Below are 21965 nucleotides of genomic sequence, written 5' to 3' on the forward strand. Positions count from 1 at the left end.
ATGACCCAAAATCAGGCTGACTGTTGTCGTGGATACTAATACAGCAAGTTGTTGCTATCATGGGTCAAGAAAAGCAGTACTCTGCTGTTGTCGTGGGTCAATAACACCTCCTAGGTGATTGTTGTTGTCATAAATGCCAAAGGAAAACTACTAAGGTGTTGTTGCACCCACCTACACAGCACACTGTGGCTGTCGTAGGTCACGGACAAAACCCTATCGAATAGCAGTAAGGGTAAGAGAAAGAACCCTATGGAAGGGCAAAAAAAATCACAACGCAGAATCACAGCATGTGAAAAAAAGATAGAATCCTTATCACAACATGCGATCAAGGGAAGATGAGAAAAGAAGAAAAAAAACCCTTGAAAGGGAGACCTAATGAAGTCCCTGCTAGGTTATTAGGTCTCAAGAATCTAGGGTTGTTGGAGGAAGGAAGAAGAAGAAAAAATGATGTAGGAGGCTTCAAGGTCCCACGAACCAGAAAGAAGAACCCAAAGGGGATCGATGGGTTTCTCTAGGCTCTGAAACCAAGAAAAATTGTAGAAAGATAATTGTCAAGCCTCATAATGAGAGCTTGGCAAATATTTATAATAATAATGTGTGAATGGACATAAATCCCCTTACAGAGAAATAAATAGAAAACTCATAATAAACTACATTATTTCCAATATCTAATGCACAAGGTGCAAAGTCAGGCATACGCCTAACTGAAGCAAGGCACAGTAAAACTACTATATAATCATTGCATAATAAAAATCCAAAAACTTAAAAGGTAAAATATGGATTCTAGATATTTTACAATTATAACATGTATAAATATAAGTTTTATAAACAAGTTAAAGTATTCAACGCTTCAAGAAGAAGAAGAAGAATAAAAATGATCAATAGTGACATAAAAATTAGAAAGGAAGAAAAACAAAATGGGAAGAATAAGTAAAGGCAAGAAACATATGTTTGTTGCTTCTACAACACAACAGACAGCCTAAAAAAGTAGGTTCTACCTTAGATCAACCCTATACCCTTACTGAGACTAAGTCGACTAAGCCTTAACCTGACCATAATAGGCTCAAGCCGAATAAAAATGACAATGTAAAATTAAACATTTTTAATAACAAAAGATTGTGCTTTCCAGATAAATCCTTTTTGTATGCGAAGATTATTAAATCAAATATGAAATTGGTGTCTTATCGAAACAATATACATCTATTTTATTCAACTTTGATGGAGGTGCGCGCCCTTCCCCTTTGATTGAAGTGTAGTCAAAGCGTGTACCTTGCTACGCCTCACTTACATTGCCCTGCCTCAGATGTTTTAAGACTGGTCCACCCCGCCTTCATGCACGTCTCTAAGGCTCACCAAGGCACCTCCCTTGACTACGCTACCATGAAGATCCAAAAAAGGTTTATACCAGGTCATTGCTATCATCCAATCATACTGATTCTAGGTTTTAGGTATAGGAAATCTTTTTAGAAGGAAACCGTTGAATGATGGACCTTGGCCCCTCTTCATAGGTGCCTTGTAGCAGCCTATATATCCGAATGCACGTTCTCTAAGTGATAACCATCAATAGTACCGGCTATAGATATACCATTATTCGCAATATCAAAGAATTGTGACCATAGGTCACTCAGATTTATTCAAAATTTAGACAAGACCAGGCAATGGTAGTTCTTAACTGGGACGACATAATCAACCCTTAGAATACTTGGCCAGTTCTTATTAATATGCCAAAATATAGGGCCACCTTCTCCGCTCTAAGTAGACTAAATAAACAAATAAAAATAATACATTTGATTAAAGATATGATCATACCCTTCGGTCTTCAAAATCCGCAATGTCATCGTCAACTTCGTCCTCACTATCCTGATCTGACATTACTTGGTCCATCACCATCGGCTTCAAGCACAAAAAATGTCCCATTTATTAACAAAGTCACGTAAGTGTTCAAAATAACCAAATCATTTTTTTTGATAACATTGATGAAAAAGAGTTCAAATGAAATAGACAAAATATAATCAAAACCATGATTCAAAATATCATACTGTATAGGTTTTTCAACATTTTGCTACGAAAAATTCATAGAATTAAAAGTAAAAAAAGTAATGTAATCTCTGCAAAATATTCCAGCCTTTCAAATCTAAGTTTTTTTGTAGAGAGAATTATATTTCAAGGAATCGTTCTCAAATGAAATCCACAAGGAAAGAACCCACAATCTTCTGATTAAAAATCAAACGCATTATCCATTAGGCTATGGGTATTTAATAGCTCATTGAAAGTTGCAACATTGAACATAATTCAATGCAATCTGAGTATATTATAAGTATATTGGGATCTAACACCACATATCAAAATGAAAAAATGTGTTATACTGAAAATAAATAGTAGTAAGAGTACTATTACAATGTATTGTTTTTACTTAATCATCAAAATGTTGGCTTTAGATGAATGTTTCGGAAAACTGGGAATGTATCGGAATATTTTGATCTGTATAAGCGAATTATCTGTTTTTTCCTTGACTAAAACATTACACAGAAATGAAATTTTAAACCTTGATCAAAAGCTTTGCCCACCATAAAAAATTACCCACTTAGAAATAAATGAACTTGAACATCTCTTGGGTGGGAAAAAACTTTCAACAGAACTATAAAAAAGATTATTATGTTCAAAAACTAGTATTTACATACACAGAAGATTCTGAATAAATTTGGCAATACTATTCCAAGCATTAAACATGACTTGAACTGTCTGACACAACAAATGTTGATCTGATGATATTGATGATGACGACACTGAAATCTGATTTAATAAAAAAAAGCACATGAAAATTTATGATTTAGGTGATTCTGACATTGTGCACTTTCCAACTAGTAGTTTCCATTTATTCCATTCGATTATGGCCATACTTTCTCCCATTTTCCATCATCAAAACAGAATCACCATTGAAAGAATGAAAAGAGCTTTGTTAAAAAATTTCCATGGTAGTCATGAAAAATTGTGCATTTCATTTTCTTTTGCTAATGCTGTACCAATCAATGTTTTAAAAGCAGAACTACTCTGGCTGGTTTGACCAGTCACCCTGCCACCTAAGATTAAGACCAGTTTGATTTCATAACTGAAGCAGAAATCTACAAAGACCTTAGAATCCAAACAACAGACCACTGAACCAATTTATATGGGAAAGACAGTAAACACCCAACCAGATCGGTTGAGTTCACAGGGTACCAGATCTAGCAAAACAGAAAATGATAAAACTTGGTTTCAAGTAATTTCTGATAGAAAATAATCAATATACATTATACACATGCATATATGAAATATAAGGGGGAGGAATAAAATGACCTTTCTTGGCATATACATCAGGCCCACTTGAGATGAATCGATGTTTGATTTTTATGAGGATGGTACCAACAAGAATATCATTTTAACCGGAAAAAAAAACAACCAAATCCTGACGTTTTTAGCCTTAATAAAATTGAATTACAAGTTGAAAAAATATATATATCATCCTTCTAAATATTAAATCCAGTATTTTAAAAAGGGTTTGAAATTTCAGAGAGGGCTGATATTTTTTGTGAGGATGATCTCCATGGTGAAAAGCTCATCCAGACAAAAAGAATAGCCCCCTGCTGAACTTCAAGTGGGTTGTAGAAGCATGTCTCAAAAGCACAATCCTGCTGGAAACAAAAAAGCAATTCAGATCCCGATTAACAAAAATAAAATAAAATAAAGGGAAAAAAAAAACTTAGAATTTGAAGAATCCAAGTGTAACCACTAAAAACTTCAGAAGCTATAACAGACAACAGTGACATTAATCATACAAGCCAATGATGCACACAGTAATTTAGTAACAGAAAAACAAAGCAGCAAAACAATTGATCACACAAAAGAGTGACTTATCACCTGAGCTCTATGAGAGTGAAAGAACTGTCGCTTCTGCAGAAGTAAACGGCTGGAAAATAAGAAAAGGGTCAGTTAAACTGGACAAGGCAAATACACTCGCAATTCAATATGGATTTCACAAAAATCAACAATTAAGGGAAAGTGTTGCATTTATGAAGGACAAACCAAGTTCTTTTCCCCTTAAATACTATATTACGCTATGATCCTCCATCAGTTGATACAGACCAGTTGAGCGGTAGGCTATTTCGTAACATTCAAGATAATGAACAAGTTCTTACTGTCCAATGCAATGACCTATCTTTCGACCATTAAGCTACTTCTTTTTATCATCCCCAAATTTTTGCTCATTTGTAACTTAAATGATGATCAAGAAATTCAATCATTCCCCTTTTTCACCCTGTTAAGTGATCCCTCCAGGAGATGGCCAACCAAATACTCTATCCAGATTGATTCATAGGCAGGCCATGTATGATGTTTAGCAGCAAGGAGACAATTTGTGTGCCTTTTACAAACTCCAAAGACAAAAATAAAGACTAGGGTCTATGTAAAGCTCTTTTTTTTCTTTTTCCTTTTTTTTTTAATATTTTGCATGCCTACCCAGAAGGTGACCCACCACTTGAAATGTCCAATTAGATTCACTAGCACCACATACAAGGCCTAGCATTAAAGAAAAAAATTTGTTCTAAACAAATTAAGAAAGTCTAGCTCAATCAAGATATATGTTGAAGCATTGACTCTTCTCACATAAGGTGGTAAAATTATAAACGGGGAGAAAAGAATGGTGGACTACTCATAGTAACAAAGGACACAATTTAGAAAGAATATCGTAACTGAAATCCTTTTTTTTTCTTGAAATTTTACTTGCAGTTCTTTTCTGGTGATATAAAGAATTGGATACTTCAAAAATTGTGGACTAATGAAAATGTGGTTTTTGATTCCTGTTTCCATTTTAAACATTTCAAAAATAGAGTACTGTTTTTTAAGTGTTCAAAATAGAAGCTGGAATCAAAACCACATATTTTCAGTAGTACTAATTTGAAATGATTCAAAACGTTCCAAATAAGCACAGGCATCTTTTAGAACTGCATTTGATGCATAAATAATGTTGAAAAAGTAATTCTATTCGATTAAAAAAAATCTTAGAAGTTCAATATTTTGTATGATGTTTAATTTATTCTATCGAGACACTGCAGAAACACTCTGAAATGTTCTGAAACATCCAAACTTCAGTACAAGATGTTTTTGTAAGCAATGATATGTTTCACAAAACATTCTGAAACAATCCAACAGATTGTTTGAACTACATTTTTAATCCTGGGTACAGAACACACATGCACACACACAAAATAATAATAATAATAGATATCATCCAAAAAATACAATTAAATTTCTCAAGATAGTACATTGTATCATCACATTTCAGGTCACCCGAATATTATATTGAGTTCGTCGAACGTAATGGAAAAATTCAGCGAACCACCAAGATTGGGTTTGCAAATATATTTGTATGTGGTTCACTATATCCCACAAGAACTGAAATGATTCAATTCATACTGATTCACGGTCCCGAATAGGAGTAAATTTGTTAACTTAGGTCTAGCATGAATAACTGTCAACATGGAGGCATGCATTCTTCCACAATGATGTAAAAGAGCTTTTTGAATGCATGCTAGAATGTCAAAGAAAAGTCAGATTGGTAAACATACTTTCTAGGGTCAGATCGTTCAGCCGATAACTTTCTTGTCTTTGCAAATTGTAGCATGGCAGGTGGAACAAGATTGCTTCCAGGTACAGGTTGAACACATTCAAGGCCTGCTGAAGACTGAGCTGTGCCAGTTGAAACACCTGTGACATTAGGGCTGGATGCAATTCGCTCCACAAACTCCGGAACAGAAGGATTCTCCAGACAAATGCTTTCTGTATTGCACGTCCCATTCTGCAAATCATTCTCTCTCACAAAACCCTTGGGAAGCTTGTCCCTTTCTTTGCTGGAACGAGCATCTGAATAAAGAAGTTGAACTCTTAGTCTTTCATAGAAGGAGCATTCAACTAAAAAAAAAAAGCAATCCAGTCGGGCAAATGATGACTATACAATCTACACTTATTCTGGTGGTCACATGGTGCGCACGCACACACACACACAAATCCACTTAATGGAATAAATGAGATGTAAATCCCCAACTTCCCAGAAAGTGTGCTACAATTACACACAGGAAAGTTTATTTGAAGAGATAATTCGGAGAATATTCCACAGCATGCATGTTACCAACCAGTCCCAAATTTATGACGAGAGAGTTGATTCGAGGGCTCAGCGTCCATTGGGATTGTTGTTGTAGGCATGGGAAAGGAACTTGTACCGTCATCCTTTGGCAGAATACAGTTGAGAAAACCTTCCCCTCCCATTTCATGAGAGTCTGATTTCAAGACATGTGGATGAACATTCTTTGCATTTTGAAATTGGTTCTTTGACCTTCGACGTTTTCGAGGCTTAGAGCTGACAAACAATTGAGTTCACCCTTTCAGTTCTTGGCATTCCTTCTAACCAACAAAATATTTTTACCCAAAGAAGGTTAACTTCGAAGCACAGGCAGAAATTAGAACTTACCACGAGAAAAATGTTTGTAGCTTTGGGTCAAATCCATCAGCAACAGTCTAAATAAGAAACATGAGGAAGAATTTTAGAGAAAGGGTATGGAGATACAATGGTTTTTCAAGCTTATGCTACTTCCAAATTCTGTTGATAGTTATGGATGGAAAAATTAAAAAGAGATTCTATTGCCACACCAAATTTTGCTTAATGCAACCCCTTCATATGTAAAGCACCAAGGAATTAGCACACATCTTGGGGTGGCATTAGCAAAAGTTGGTTTGGCAATAGAAGCTCTCAAAAAAAATGTCAACAATGTTTAACCAAATTAAATAATTGTGAAGGGTTGGGGTTGTTTTGCAATGCTAAGTCTGAAAGAAAATGACTAATTCAATATGCATACATAATATTCCTATGTTATTTTTCACATGAAATAGTATTCTGACCTCAGATCTCCAAAAATCAGTTTTCACAGAGACATTCACTGCCTGGTACTCTTCAGTTACCTACAAGATGTGCAAACAAATTATTCAGTTTGTGTAATCCACATGAAGTTAATGAACAGACTATCATAGGAGATTCCTGAAGTTTACCAACCCAAAACTCAAAGTTGAATAGATCATGAGAGGCGCACAAGTGATATCTTAGACCCTACAAACCACCATCAATTCAAGGCAAAAAAAAAAAATCTTAATATCAGCTCTTCATTTACCACCAAATGAAGCAAAAGAAGGGGAAAAAGGTAAAATTTGGAAGTAGATACAACCTTAAAGCTTGCACATTGTACCAAGCAAAAAGGACAGGACAAGTCTTCAGTAACTGCATGTTGAGAGAATATTTTGGTTTAGTCCCAGAAACTATTAGTTCTTTTTCTCCCTCCTCCCTCAAGGTTTAAAACAAAGTTTCATTTTGGTAATTCTAAAAAACGGAATGGAAACAGAAACAAACATTCTGAAATATTATACTTCAATTAAGAAAAACTAGCCTCTTACATAAATAAATTCAGAAAAAAATATGCTTGTGAAAAAAAGCCCTTAAATTGAGCATCACATACTTCGTATTGACATGCTTTTAGAAATATTACAAAATACTCCAACTAAACAGTGGAGGAGTGCTTTAAAAAAGACTGTATCTGGCCAGTTCAGGGCTTGACTTTTGGAAGCCCAGCCCAAATCGAACCAGACCAGGCCTGTGTTGTAATTGTCTTAGGTCATACACATTGTACATAAATGAACCCCTAATATAATGTCTGTTAATAACCACCAAACCAGTATATCCTTATTCTAAAACTGTTCTAAAATTTAATATTATTGTAATAATTTCTCAAATATAATCTATAAAAAAAACCTATTATATACTAAAATTTCAAAACAGAGAACTAAAATATAATAAATTCTCACTATCACAATGGCCATAATAACAGTTATAACAATACGGTTTAGAAATTATTTTAGGATCCACCTCAGAATCCTAGTAGGAAACATACCTATGACTGTTACTTTAATGCCAAAGTTTAGAAAGTGCTGTGCCCTACGATTCAACTGGTTTAACATTAAAAGACATGGTTTATACTTCAATTGGTGGCACTGATAAATGTCTTTGAGGGGTACTTTGCAAATATAGATTAACAAAATATAAAAATAGTATACAATACAACACCAGTTAAAATACTTAAAGAATAGTTTTAATTCATATGTGATATTGCCAACATATTATACAAGGGTTGTCTCAGATTACTTGAACAAGGATTGCTACACCAGCAAAACTGAATCAACCTCATGAGTCATTAATATCATGTATGCTTTATGGAGCTCAATGGGTGATCAAGAAGTAACAGATTAACAAATTTAATGTAACAAAGACGAGGAATATGATATGGGTTTTTTTTATTTTTTTTTATCAGTAAACACGTTAAAAAGAAAAGATAAAATTAGCCATAGTGCATTAATGAAAATGTAGGAGTGTCCCAATAGGTAATAAACCAAGAAAAGCTTGATTGAGACAGTTTGGTCATGTGCAACAGCTGATTGCAGTTTCAATTACATGGAACATAGGCGTTGAAGGTCTAAAAGCACAAGAGGAAGACCCAAAAGAACTTGGATTGAGGGACTGAGAGCACATATGAACACATTTGCAACCATGCTCAGAGTTTCACTTGGTTTGGTCAAAACAATCTGGCTTTTTAATATACCCGAAATATTGCTATTTTTTTGGAAATTCCAAATGTATCTGTATATTTAAAGCTTAACCACATAGAATAAGTACCAAAAATGTTTTTACCACAATTCAAATGTTTCACAACGTCTAGAGAAGACTGTTAGTTTGTAAACCCTCCCCCACCAAAGGAAAAAAGAAACATACATTAACAGCAGGTCACAGCTACTAGATACTAAATAACGCAAAAACAAACCTACATTTGTTATTTGAAACACTTAAAAGATGCATTTCTAAACCTATTCATAGATAAAAACCGTATTATATTGACTAAAAGCCAATGTTTTGATACACTATGAATGTTTGCAATTATAGAAGACATATCTTTCCAAAGAACCAAATTTTTGCGGTATGACTTCAATGACAATGATACTTCAATGGCAGGCATGGCTCACATAAATTGGCAAGGACACTTCCTTCCGAAATAGTGTGGAACCCATATAGATGGAATTAGTTGAGCAATTCAGATGCATTACAACTACCAACCAAAATTATGACAGGAAAATTGTATGATATTATTTGCATGATGAAAAACAACGAACGTTGTTTAAAATATATCTTTCTCTACTTATATACTTATCACAAAATAAATTCAAATTAGGTTTGAACAAAACACCAACTCTCATCTTCTTGTTTAGTAAATTCGACAATCATATAGATGGTACCATCAGAAACATAGCCAAGGGTACAATGACTTTTACTCATGCTTTGTCATCACTTAATAAACTAGTATACTAGCTTGTCTTCTTTGATATTATCCAAATTATTTAGAAGAAAAACAAAAAACATTAATTTGAAAAATGGACTTAGTCAAATGACACTATTACTTCTATAACCCTAACATTTTTAGGAACCATTATCTCTTAGGATCTTCAAAATGCCTTCAGGGTGAGAAGTAGGTTGTTCAAGATCTTTTATTAACCTTTATTATAAGATTAGGATTTTCTGACTGCCTAGAAGTTGGTGAGGATATATTGATCATGAGTGAACCAATGGGGAAAATTTCCATTGAACCCATAATGCGGAACTCAACTGATGATGAGAATTACTACAATTTTATTTCGCCAATGGCAAAATCTTCCCAGTAGAATTGATGAGGACATCAGATTTTGAAGAGTAGAACTTAGTTTTTATTTAGGTTCCTGTTTTAGGACTTTAATTTTATGTTTTTAGGGCTTATTTTCATGTTTTGTTGACCCATGTTCTTAGTATAATATTTAATGGCAATTTAGTAACTTTACTGTCTTTTATTTAAGTTTATTAGAGTTTGAAAATTAAGAGAGCAAAAGTAACAAAAATTATGTATTTTAGTTTTATTAGGACTCTTGGTTGATTTTCTTTATGTATAGATTGTATTAGGGTTTATTTACAGAGAATGAATGAAATAAACATGAAGTTTCTATTTTCTTTTGAATGTTGGTGCATTCAACATAGTTGATGCCATGAAAATCATTGGGGTGATTCCAAGATAAATATCATTTTCTTTTCTTTTCATTAATCTGCTTCTTATCATCTATCTTCTTTTTTAATTGTGAGAAATTAAGAAACCATCAAGAATCCTTCAATCCTTTCAAGAATTCAACACATAAATTTTGTTTTCTTGATTTTTTTTCAAGAAATCTTGAATTCTTGACTCTTGATTTCTTGGATCCTTGAATCTTCTTGAAACCCCTTTCTTGATTCTTGAAACTTAGAAACCTCATTTTGTTTTACCTTTTAGTCCTTCCCCACTTTCTTTAACCCATTACTTCATTAATCTCCTAAACCAAATCTACTATATACCCAAATACTCTAAATCCCCTATTTTTCCTAAATCAAATTTCATTTTCTTATCTCCTCTCATCGTCCTGCATAAACCCACATACACATCTTGTGCCTCAAGCAAATAATCTACTATCACACTCGAAAGGAGTATACAACAAGAAGCTTTTCAGTTTAAACTGTTACAATGATATTAAAGAACCATACCTCTTTTTTGTAAAAATTTTGAAAACATACACTGCATAGCCCTTTAAATGCTACGAAATATATAATTATATTGTATATTTATATTGGTGATCTTGCTCAGAGGTCTACCTCTAAGTAGTTCGAGAATAATCGATGTCTTTATCTTAAAGATACAAACCCTATACCTTGCAATGAAGCCAAAACATAATTATTATTTTCAAAAGATAAGCTACAAAATATTTTAGAAATCCCAAAGGCCATCTCCACCAAACAATTTCTAGCTCAGACACCAGCCCATCCAAATCCTACCTCATAGGCATATTCTTATTGTCTAACACAAAAGTATGCCCTTGATTTACTCCCACTTCCCCTTTGTGCTATGGCAGTGTTACTCTTCGATAAGCAGACTCTTCAATTTGAATTTTGAATTACCCTCACTAATCAACTTACAACCCCGAACATCAAACCCTAGACCTAAGTAAAAAAAAAAAAATTGAGACACACGTGATGTAATTATCAGAAAACAAGACCATGAAGAAACATGCTTCACAGAACATGCCAAAATATTTGCTCAACTAAAATATGTTATCAACACTAATAATATGAAGATGCAATTTTCCTACAAAAATATAAGTCTGGAAGAAATGATATGGCATACCTTCTGTCTTTTGTAGCATGTTGTTATAGTACTTATAGTTGAAAATGACATTTCCAGTCCTTAACCTACAAATACAAGTACTTAAAATTATCAACGAATATCCATACATTCAAACAGAAAAAGACAAGTTGCTTTCAAGAGAATAAAGAAGAAAATGAATATGAGGACACGGCTACTAACAAACACAAGTTTGAAGATACGATCATTTTTTTTTATTATTACTCTTCTTTTTTTCTTTTCTATTATTTTTGCCTGATGCAATAGGAACAAGAACTAGATGGAAGTGTATACAGTGACTGTAGATTAAGTATAAAAAGAAATTTTAAATATTCCCAGAAATGAAGATATAACATTAAAAATAAAGCGACCAAGAAAACAATGAAAACATTTACCTGATGATGTGAGATAATGATGAAGTAGGAACATTGTCATATGTGTATGAATGGTAAGGTGATCTCTCTTTTGCCCCAACCTCTTGTGCAAAAATGTTAACTTGCACTTGCTGTTATGAACTCTCTCAGAAAAATAAAGAATAAGGCGCATCATCAGATAAATCGACTGTCTACATAGTCATAATTGAGCAACACAAGTTGATTCACATAGTTGAAAAAACAAGAAATCAAGGGATGAACATACCATTGTCCCAGGATTATCTGGAATCTGAAATGATAAACAAGTGCCCACATCCAAACAGCTTGGCTGCAAGAAAAATGATGACGAAAGACATCTTACATGATGTATGCACAAAAACAAAGAAATCTTATACAATGCGAATACGTAAAATCACAATGCATTCGAGAATTATTTTAACAAAACATCATTTAACACACCACCATTTCTTCCCCTTTCTTGGTAACTTTCCTTCTATTGATAGATTCAAGACCACATTACTATGTTGAATCAACACTTTTAATAGGGTGAAGTAGCTGTGTGGACAAGTGTTCAATTCCACCACTCCTGCTCTACTGCCACAATTCTGATTTTTTTCCTCGTACTTAAAGATATTTATCAGCATTTATCATAGATTACAAGTTTAGTTCTACAATTTGTAACAATCACAAGACATCTTAAGGTTTCTTCTTGTACCGAAGTATACCAATTACCAACACAAATAGGTGTATTAACATGGCATAACATGAAATATTCCACAACATGCAACAGTATCCTTTGAAAAAACAATTGTTTGAATTTTCTTAGAAAAGAAAAATTGAAACGCTTTATCTGAAGGTGCCAACGTAGGGAGTTGATAAATCAGTGAGTGGCGATACCATCGATTCAGGATCGAGACTCCTCCTTTACCCTTATACCTAAAGGTAAAGAGATTTTGAAAACAGACGAGGAGGGGTAATAAACAAAAACTCATCTCCATCTTTCTGAGCATGAAGAGGGGAAAATGCATTGACTTTCTTTGCTCATTTTATCCATAAATACAAGATATGGATTTTTGTCATTATTAAGATTCCCAAGTTATATTAACTTCATTTAATGGGGTGTAGTGATCTGCTTGAGTTGTTAAATTTGAAGAAAAGCAGATCCCCCCCCCCCCCCAAAGATTTACCTCTTATACCCAATTGCTACTTCCAGTAGTTCTCTCTCTATGAGGCAAAAGAAAGGTTCAGCGTTCTCTATTTTTGGAAGGAAACTTTCTTGGAAAAATGAGACAAGGAATAAATTTTATTTTTATCATACACATTCTCAATTATCAGCCTCTAAACTATACTACAAATTAGTATTTACTAATAGCGTACAAAAATTTCGGCATATATGGTTTATTTTTTCTGTTAGGGTGTGTTGAACACCCCATATCCATGTCAAACACCAAATCATGTATCAGTAAATGAATGTTGAAAGAACAATAATAGAAGGCCTTCTAACAGTTCTTAGCCGTTTCAAAGTTTTGATTTTGAATATAAAATTCACCAAAATATTAAAGGGAATCTAATTTAGCCGAGTCATAAATAAAAAAATAAGAACAACACAAGGACTGGAAAGGAATCACTTTTAATATGCAGCAGCATAACCATTTAACAATTTAGTCTTCCAAAACAATAAAAATAGCAAAAAAAAAGAGAATGAAAAATTCTCAAACAGCAACAATAGGAACAAAAATGATGTTTAGCAAGATAGTTCGGCGAATGGCTTTTTATAATTCACACACCTCCAAAAAGCAGGAATGCATATCAACAGTTGACAACATTTCAGCTCTATGCCCCGAAGTCAAGCTTGCACACTTCTCCCATGTCAAAGAGAGTGAATCCATTGGTATCTTGCCCCATAAGCAGTATCCTCCAACACTTGCTATCAGGTACATAAAGAAAGAATAAAATCAGTGTCCAATAACACACGAGTTAACCAATAATCGTATGGGCGACCAGTAAGTAAGAATATTGTAATAAATACAACAATGACTGGTTAACCAATTAAAAATAAATTTAGGGAAAAAGAAACAACAAAGAAAACAGATTTGGATAGGGATTTAAGAACCAGTTCCTAACGTCTTCCAAACTTAAATTATTCATCCGCAATAACAGAAAGTATTAACTAATGCTAAACACAACAAAAATATCATTTATTCATTAAAGTTTCGAATACTAATTTGCGCCTTTATTTCTCTAATACAAACCAATGACTATATTTCAAAGTTTTCGATTGTTCCTCTTAATCCATTTATCTTTCTAACATGGAGGTTTTCAATTAATCAAACAGATTAATCTATTAAGGCTTATCCTGTCAAAAGATGCATCCAGATCAGCCTAACTAAGTTGGCCCTGTCCGGGGCTCACCATCGCTAAAACCTCTCCTTTCGATTAGTCAAATTCTATTAGATCTGTCAGTACTTTCTCAAGCTCTTCAATGAATAACAAGGTAGGCCAGAAATCAAAAAGTACAAGTAGGTGAGTCCCCCAAAAACTATATTTGATATGATGAAGTCGGAGCCTGTTTCTGCCAGTCCAGAGAAGGGAAATGCTTGACTTAATCCTACATAGCATAGAAAGAAACAGTAGAAAGAGAAAAATACTCTTCCCCTTTATGATCTGCTGAACCAAACCCTACACATTCGTATAGAAGCTGGCATCGACAGGAGAGTGGCAATCCTTTCTTCATAATTCATCTTCCAGATGGGATAGCTGGTTCTATTCCCCCATTGCTGAATAGCGGTTGGGGCGGAAGCCAGTAGGTGTCAGTTTATTGTACCCGGTTCCACCTCCTCTGGTACCCGGATTTTATAATGGTATTTTATATTAATAAAATGGTCAGCGGCCAGGTTAGCCATCGAAAAGAAAAACAGACATAATTAGCGAACTGGCTTACAAACTGACTCCAATATAAATATTCCTCAAAACACCTTATAGAAAAGGGATATAACACCCAAGATACAATTATGGTATCCTAAACCGATTGCTCCTTCCCATGAATCTCTAGAATTTCTGTTTCCATAGACCTCAACCAAAAGCTAAGAGCAGCAAATGTCAAAGAATTCACTCTCTTCCTCGAAAGCCCAGACTTGCCTACTTTCAAAAAGTAGAAAAATTGATGGAAAACAACCAAACAGATAAATATAGTACATGAAATGAGACCATACAACATATGAGATGTTGGAATAGATTAGGATGTGATTAATTGACAGTCTAGACAATTTTCACATGACGCAAAAGGTTACCATGGTAAAGCCGTGAGACCTAAGGTTATCAATCAAAAGAATTTTATTTGCAACTGCTAGTCAAATTAAAAATATGACCTCGGAAGAAATTTTTCACTCCAAAAAGAAGGGACTGAAAATTTTGGTTGACCAAACATCTGCACTAGGAGAGAATAGAAGGATTTGACAGAGAATACCTTAATCAAGTAGATCATCCACAATGAGCTGTCCCCCCCGAGGAAATGATAGCAATGACAGTAGGTTCAGTATGCCTACAACTAGAGGTATCGCCTAATCTAATGCGGGGCACAACGAAGCCAACAGTCATAGGTTCCAATAGAAATTTTGCAATAATCTAGGTTGTTGCAATAATCTAGAATTATTTTCTATCACTTTTATTTTGTTGGGATTAGTTTTAGAGTAATTAAATTTAGTATATTTTAATTTAGAGTTGTCTTTTAGTAATTTAGGAGTTTTATTTGAGTTTGATATCTACTCACGACACTTTTCTCTAGATCTAATTTTGAGGGGTCAAAACTTGTCATATTAGATTGATTTGTATGTCATTTGAAAGGTTTTTCGGTTACTTGTCCAACAAGTGCATAATTTCGCGATTCCAGTGAGTTTTGAGAAGGTTATAACCAAAATACTGATGGTGTATCAGTTATACATGAGACTTGCATATCAAGATTTACAAGGGTAAAATTTTAGTCATAGTTTTTTTATAACCAAAATTTATGTCATGTTATGATTAGGGTTTGAATATAACAAGTGAGAGCCTATATTTATGGTTATTATAATTGATTTCACACAATTTATAAAATAAAAATAATAATTTAAAGCTATCTTCTTGAGATATCTACAGTGATTGGATATGGTATGAAGCCATCTTGGAGTATTTTTGTTTTTTCTAACAAGTAAAAGAATTTTATTAAGAAAGTGGTCAATACCTATCCAAAAAAAAATTGGTCGAGAGGATAAGTTAAATAAGAATACAAGATAAAAAAGAAAACGAAAGAAACAAAGATAGTATAAATCATCTCTCATCTATCCATAAATTCGTCAAAAAACACACCCCTAAATTCTTTAGTTACCTCACACCAAGACAAAAAAAAAAAAAAGACGAGAAAGAATAGACAACAAAAAATCCGATACAGCCATATCTTTCTCTTCAAAGCACTGACCATTACACTCTCCCCCCCCCCCCCCAACAAAGCATATCGCAAAAGGGGAAAAACTCCAAAGTTAAGTCTTTTTTGTGTCCGAGAAGGAAGAGGCCCATTCCCCCCATGACTAGGAAAGTGAACAAATTGAGGTTGGGAAACAAGCCCGAAAACAAATCCCAAACTTATCGAAAGAAGATACAATGGAAAATCGTGTGCTCTTCCATCTCCTGATCCCACATGCACATCAAACAGATATTAAGACCTTTGAAACGTCGCATAAGATCCAACATCAAAATCTTCCGCAACAACACAAACCAAGTGAAGAAAGCTACCTTAGAAGGAACCTTTTGACCACACACTACGGCGACTATTAGGAGTCACCAACTAATCATACAAAAAACTAATCAGAAGACATGTGATCCAACCCAAGTACACCCATCCCTTGTTTCAACTGTCAACAAAACATCATCAAGACAAGCCAAAAGCATTGCATGTCCACCTCCTAGTCATTGAGATTTCTTCTGAACCCAAGGTCCCAACCAGACTCCCCCCATACCTATTAAAGACAAATGCAACCGGGGGACCTACTTTTTAAGACAACGAGCTCTAAAAATTTAACCATGAAGAGCTCCCCAAACCAAAAATCCTCTAGAAAACAAACTCTCCTCCCAGACATCACCTTGAATCTAATTCTCATTTGAAGCAAAGTTAGCACCTAGAGAATCCCTTCCCAAACACACCACACCCAACAGAGACCAAGAACTCCTACTTTTCCACCCAAAGGATTCAACTCCAAACTTAGCTTCAACAACCATTACCCAAAAACTAACCTCCTCAACTCCAAACCTCCAAAGCCACTTACCTAATAGAGCCAAAATCATAACCCGAAGTTGTCCTATGGCAAAACCCCCCATGCACCTTTGGACATCACACCCTCTTCCAACTAATCAGGTGGAACTTCCTATTCGCTTCCTTATGCCATTGAAAATCCCAAAACCATTCCTAAAACCTAACCTCCATACCCATGCAAAATAAACAGGGACAAGAAATGCATCGGTATGCAAGCCAAGACACTCTTGATGAAAGTAACCCCCCCGCCTTTGGACATCACACCCTCGTCCAACTAATTAGGTGGAACTTCCTCTTCGCTTCTTTATGCCATAGAAAATCACAAAACCATTTCTCAAACCTAACTTCCACACTCATATGCAAAATAATCAGGGACAAGAAATACACCAGCATGCAAGCCAAGACCCTCTTGATGAAAGTAAGCTCCCCCAGGGGCCCTTTAAAGAGATATATTGCCTTCCACGAGAACAACCTTCTACTTACTTTCTCTATCATCATATCACACATGGCTTTTCTATTATAGGGCACTCCCAGAGGTATGGCTTTTCTATTATAGGGCACTCCCAGAGGTACACCTAAGCAGACAGAAGAAAGATTACCCACCTAACATCCCAAACAAATTGCCAACAACTGAATCCTTGAAACCTCGCCTATGGCAAAAACTTTGGTCTTTAGGAAATTCACTACAATCCTAAAATTGCCTCAAAACAACCAAGGACTCCACCTAGAAACCCCAATTGTCTCTTAAACTCCACAAAAACCAACAAATCATCTATGAACTGAAGATGTGATATCATAAGGACCTCTACCCCGAGAAGAAACCTACTAGATCACCAGTCTCCACAACCTTATTGAGCATCCTACCCAGAGCCTCGGCAACAATAAAGAATAATGGAGACAACGAATCCCCTTGCCTCAACTCCCTGGAGCTTCTAAAAAACCCTTCTAGGGATCCATTCACCAAAATGGAGAGGCAGAAGTAGCAAATATCATAACCAAATGCATCCATTTTTCCCCAAGATCCATAAGCATTAGCAAACACCTGAGGTTACTCCAACTGACATGGTCATAAGCCCGGTCTATCTCACAAATCACACCCAGTACCCATTACTTTTTTCTGGAGTAGGTTGGGCACCCCATCTAAAATTTTCCTCCTCTTAATGAAGACATCTTGTGCTGACCAATGACCACTAAAAGCATTGATTTCAATGTAAACATCAGCAATTTGGAGATGATCTTGTATACCGAGTCAACCAAACTAAATAGTCTTAAGTCCACAATGTCCTCTAACTTATACCTTTTTGGGAATTGACGCCACAAAGGAACAATTGGACCCAACGTTTAAGAAGTCCTCGTTATAAACATCCTGCACCTCCTTCATCAAGTCGCATTTCACTAAGTCCCAACAAACTTTAAAGACGACCATCGAAAAAGCCGTCAGGGCTTAGGGCTTTATCATTGCTCATACTTGCAGTAATCTCAAACACTTCCTCCTCAAACAACCTTTCCAACCAGGAACACAAATCCCTTGAAATCTAATATATATAAAAAGATCATCTAGCTTTGGACGACAACAACGAACTTCTGTGTATAGATTCTTATGGAATTGTACAATCTTATTAGCCACCTTCTCCACCCTAACAACCCAATCCACACAAATTCTCAACCTAAAAATATGGTTGCTACAACTGTGATGACTTACCTTCCTATGGAACGATTTAGTGTTATTATCTCCATCCTTCAACCACTTCACCTGACTTTTGTCTTCAATTAACCTTTTCCATTAAAGTTACCCTTTGAAAGTTTTCCTTAAAGTTAATTCTTCTCGCCCTCTCCTCCTCCATCAACAAACCAATTTCCTCTTTCTTGTCAATGAGCTCCACCTCCATGACAATCTTTTTCTTCCTTAAGTTGTCCCTTCCAAATATCTCGACATTCCACCTCTTCAATCATCTCTTTAAATTTAAGGTGATGGAGCCACATATTTTCAAATCAAAAAGGAATCGGCCCTCTTTTAATCATACACACCTATAGAGAAATTGAGCAATGATCAAAAGCTAGATTTGGAATGGACTCATGAACTATATCTTTGAAATGTTCTTCCTATTCTCCAGACACAAGGAACATATCCAACTGATTCAAAATAAGCCCCTCCTGATTGTTAGACCAAGTAAATCTAGTCCCACATGGAGGGATATCCACCAACTCATTATGATTGACAATCAGTAAGCTTTCTCATTTTTCAAGATAACTTAACCGTGACCCGTCAAGCTTTTCAAAGGAGAATCTAATAACATTAAGGCCGCTGCCCCAAGCACTATGGCTTACTCCAGTAACCACACAAATCATCCCATTCTGAAACTTCTAACCCCATCAAAAGTGATTTAAAAAAAAACCATCGTCATAGATTTTATAACAATTATTGTCCCACGAACCGCCCCCATATACATTCACAATTACAATCAGTCAACATTAAGGATTGCCTTTGAATTCATCTTTATTTGTTCTAGTTACAAATTAATTAACTACTGATATCTTAAAAGGAATACAAGATATATATATTCCCAATTACAAGTGGTCTACATCAGGGATCGGCTTTGAGTCCATCTTTGTTTATTCTAGTTTGAAATGAAGTACTAGTTGATGAGACTAAAGTGTTAGTCATCCAAAAAAAAAAAAAAAATAGAATAATGGAAAGAGGTCTTGGAGCCCAAGGGCTTTAAAATAAGTAGAACCAAGACCCAATGTCTATAGATTGAAAATGTTGTCCACAAGATCAAATGTGGATGTTTAAAGTGGAAATGATTTTGGAGTACTATGTGATTGATACACACCAGCCAAATGAAAATGAAAATTTAAGATGATTGTAGGACAAGCTATAATTTATGGAGTTGAATATTAGGTGGTCAAAAAGCATCATACTAATAAATTGAGGGTAGCAAATACAAGGATGTTGGGATGGATGGATGAATGGAAAGACTAGTAAAGATAAAATTATAAATGAAAACATCGAGAAAATGTAAGAGGAAATCCACTAGGCAACAAATTAAGAGAAAATTGACTGAAATGGTTTGAAGATGTCCAATTAAGGCTTATTACAGCCTCAATTAGAAAAAATATTCAAGGTGAAGGTTTTAAAAGAGCAAGATGAGCACTCAAAAAACATGGATTGAGATGGAGAAAGTGGCTGCGGATACATTTCCAATAATAGAAGGTATAGCTATGGACAGAGTGGAATTGAAGAACCGGATTCATCAAGCCAGCCCCCAAATCCTTGAGATTAGGCTTTGATGATGAATGATGATATGTACCATTTGTTATGATTGAACTTTATTCACCTGTAACATAGCAATATAGAGAATAACAATGTTTTTTTTTTATGCCATTTCGATAAATACCTGCTTCATCCTTTTTTTTATAGGTAAACAAAATTATATTAAAGAAAAAAAAAAAAAAGTGGTCATCCTTACAATTTGGATTTATCATTCTCTTTCAAGAGCCTTCCAATTGTAAAGAGTAAGATGAAGAGGCAGGTGCCAAGAATACAACAGGCACTAAATAATAAATAAGTCAATGAAAAGCTAAGGAAAACCAAATTACAAATCAAAAGCATCTAAGGGATAGCTCACATGTAAAAGATGTTGTATCCATATGGTCATTGAGTAGATTTCGTTCATCACATATCGAATTTTTTCTTTCCCCTGAAAGAAAATTCAAATATAACCAAGTACAGCACTTCAAAAAACTATATATAAATTCTTGTAAGCAATCAGAGAGTGATGCATCAGTGTCTACCACAGCTGACCAACAAGATGGTGAGCTTTCCAGCTTTGGCCTCAGCTAACAATTTGTTAACCTCAGGGAGAATAAAATTTGCTTCAGTTTGATCCCTCCTCCCAAAGTCACTGGAAGCAGTTAGGCTGCATGCCCGAATGATCCAATAAGCTGCAGAATGCTGTTGTGGAACCACATCAGAGTGGACTCAATAAATATAGGAGGTGACTACCAATATAGCATAAAGAGATGAGTAAGTGCATTTTTAAGCTTAGAAGGCAACAATACAGCCCTTGTTTTAAATATTAAAGCTGCAATGCTTATTGATCTGCCAAATTAGAAGGATTCAAACGATAATAATTAGACAATTTTGTATGGGAATATCTTGTTCAGATAGAAGCTATCTTTTGGGGCTTGTATGACCTGATCAAAAGAAAAAACTAGAATAAAGAAAATGATGCATTATTTGAAATTCTCTTACCCCTGCAACGGCAGTCTCAGAAACAGGTCTCACCAACAATATATATAAAGGTAAAATGTTTTGTGCTTGCACTCCATTATTCACAGTTCCCGAGAGGGATATGGTCATTTGTATCCTACAAAATCAATCATTGATGACCTAGTCAATGACCTTGAATTTGAAGTAATATAACAATAAAGACAATGAAGACAATAAATGAGAAGTCCCGCAGAAAAAAAAAAAAAGTGGTCATCCTTACAATTTGGATTTATCATTCTCTTTCAAGAGCCTTCCAATTGTAAAGAGTAAGATGAAGAGGCAGGTGCCAAGAATACAACAGGCACTAAATAATAAATAAGTCAATGAAAAGCTAAGGAAAACCAAATTACAAATCAAAAGCATCTAAGGGATAGCTCACATGTAAAAGATGTTGTATCCATATGGTCATTGAGTAGATTTCGTTCATCACATATCGAATTTTTTCTTTCCCCTGAAAGAAAATTCAAATATAACCAAGTACAGCACTTCAAAAAACTATATATAAATTCTTGTAAGCAATCAGAGAGTGATGCATCAGTGTCTACCACAGCTGACCAACAAGATGGTGAGCTTTCCAGCTTTGGCCTCAGCTAACAATTTGTTAACCTCAGGGAGAATAAAATTTGCTTCAGTTTGATCCCTCCTCCCAAAGTCACTGGAAGCAGTTAGGCTGCATGCCCGAATGATCCAATAAGCTGCAGAATGCTGTTGTGGAACCACATCAGAGTGGACTC

General features: G+C 34.9%; 1 protein-coding gene across 1 annotated transcript in view; it reads right to left on the reverse strand.

Annotated features, from left to right (window-relative positions):
- The window catches only part of EMF2 (VEFS-Box of polycomb protein), a 47791-nt gene that overhangs the window by 8481 nt on the left and 17345 nt on the right, over positions 1-21965 (reverse strand). Inside the window, exons 6-22 of the mRNA XM_086459047.1 lie at positions 21777-21936; positions 21611-21682; positions 21214-21335; positions 20754-20913; positions 20588-20659; positions 13462-13601; positions 11940-12002; positions 11696-11805; positions 11304-11368; positions 7251-7303; positions 7082-7135; positions 6931-6990; positions 6503-6549; positions 6168-6391; positions 5604-5898; positions 3898-3946; positions 1810-1893 (exon numbers count right to left, since the gene is read on the reverse strand). Coding sequence (XP_086315173.1) covers positions 1810-1893; positions 3898-3946; positions 5604-5898; positions 6168-6391; positions 6503-6549; positions 6931-6990; positions 7082-7135; positions 7251-7303; positions 11304-11368; positions 11696-11805; positions 11940-12002; positions 13462-13601; positions 20588-20659; positions 20754-20913; positions 21214-21335; positions 21611-21682; positions 21777-21936 — 1830 coding nt within the window. The remainder of the gene's footprint in view (positions 1-1809; positions 1894-3897; positions 3947-5603; positions 5899-6167; positions 6392-6502; positions 6550-6930; positions 6991-7081; positions 7136-7250; positions 7304-11303; positions 11369-11695; positions 11806-11939; positions 12003-13461; positions 13602-20587; positions 20660-20753; positions 20914-21213; positions 21336-21610; positions 21683-21776; positions 21937-21965) is intronic.

Source organism: Akebia trifoliata, chromosome 11 (genome assembly GCF_017979445.1).
Source record: "Akebia trifoliata isolate Shusen 1 chromosome 11, ASM1797944v1, whole genome shotgun sequence".
NCBI lineage: Eukaryota > Viridiplantae > Streptophyta > Magnoliopsida > Ranunculales > Lardizabalaceae > Akebia > Akebia trifoliata.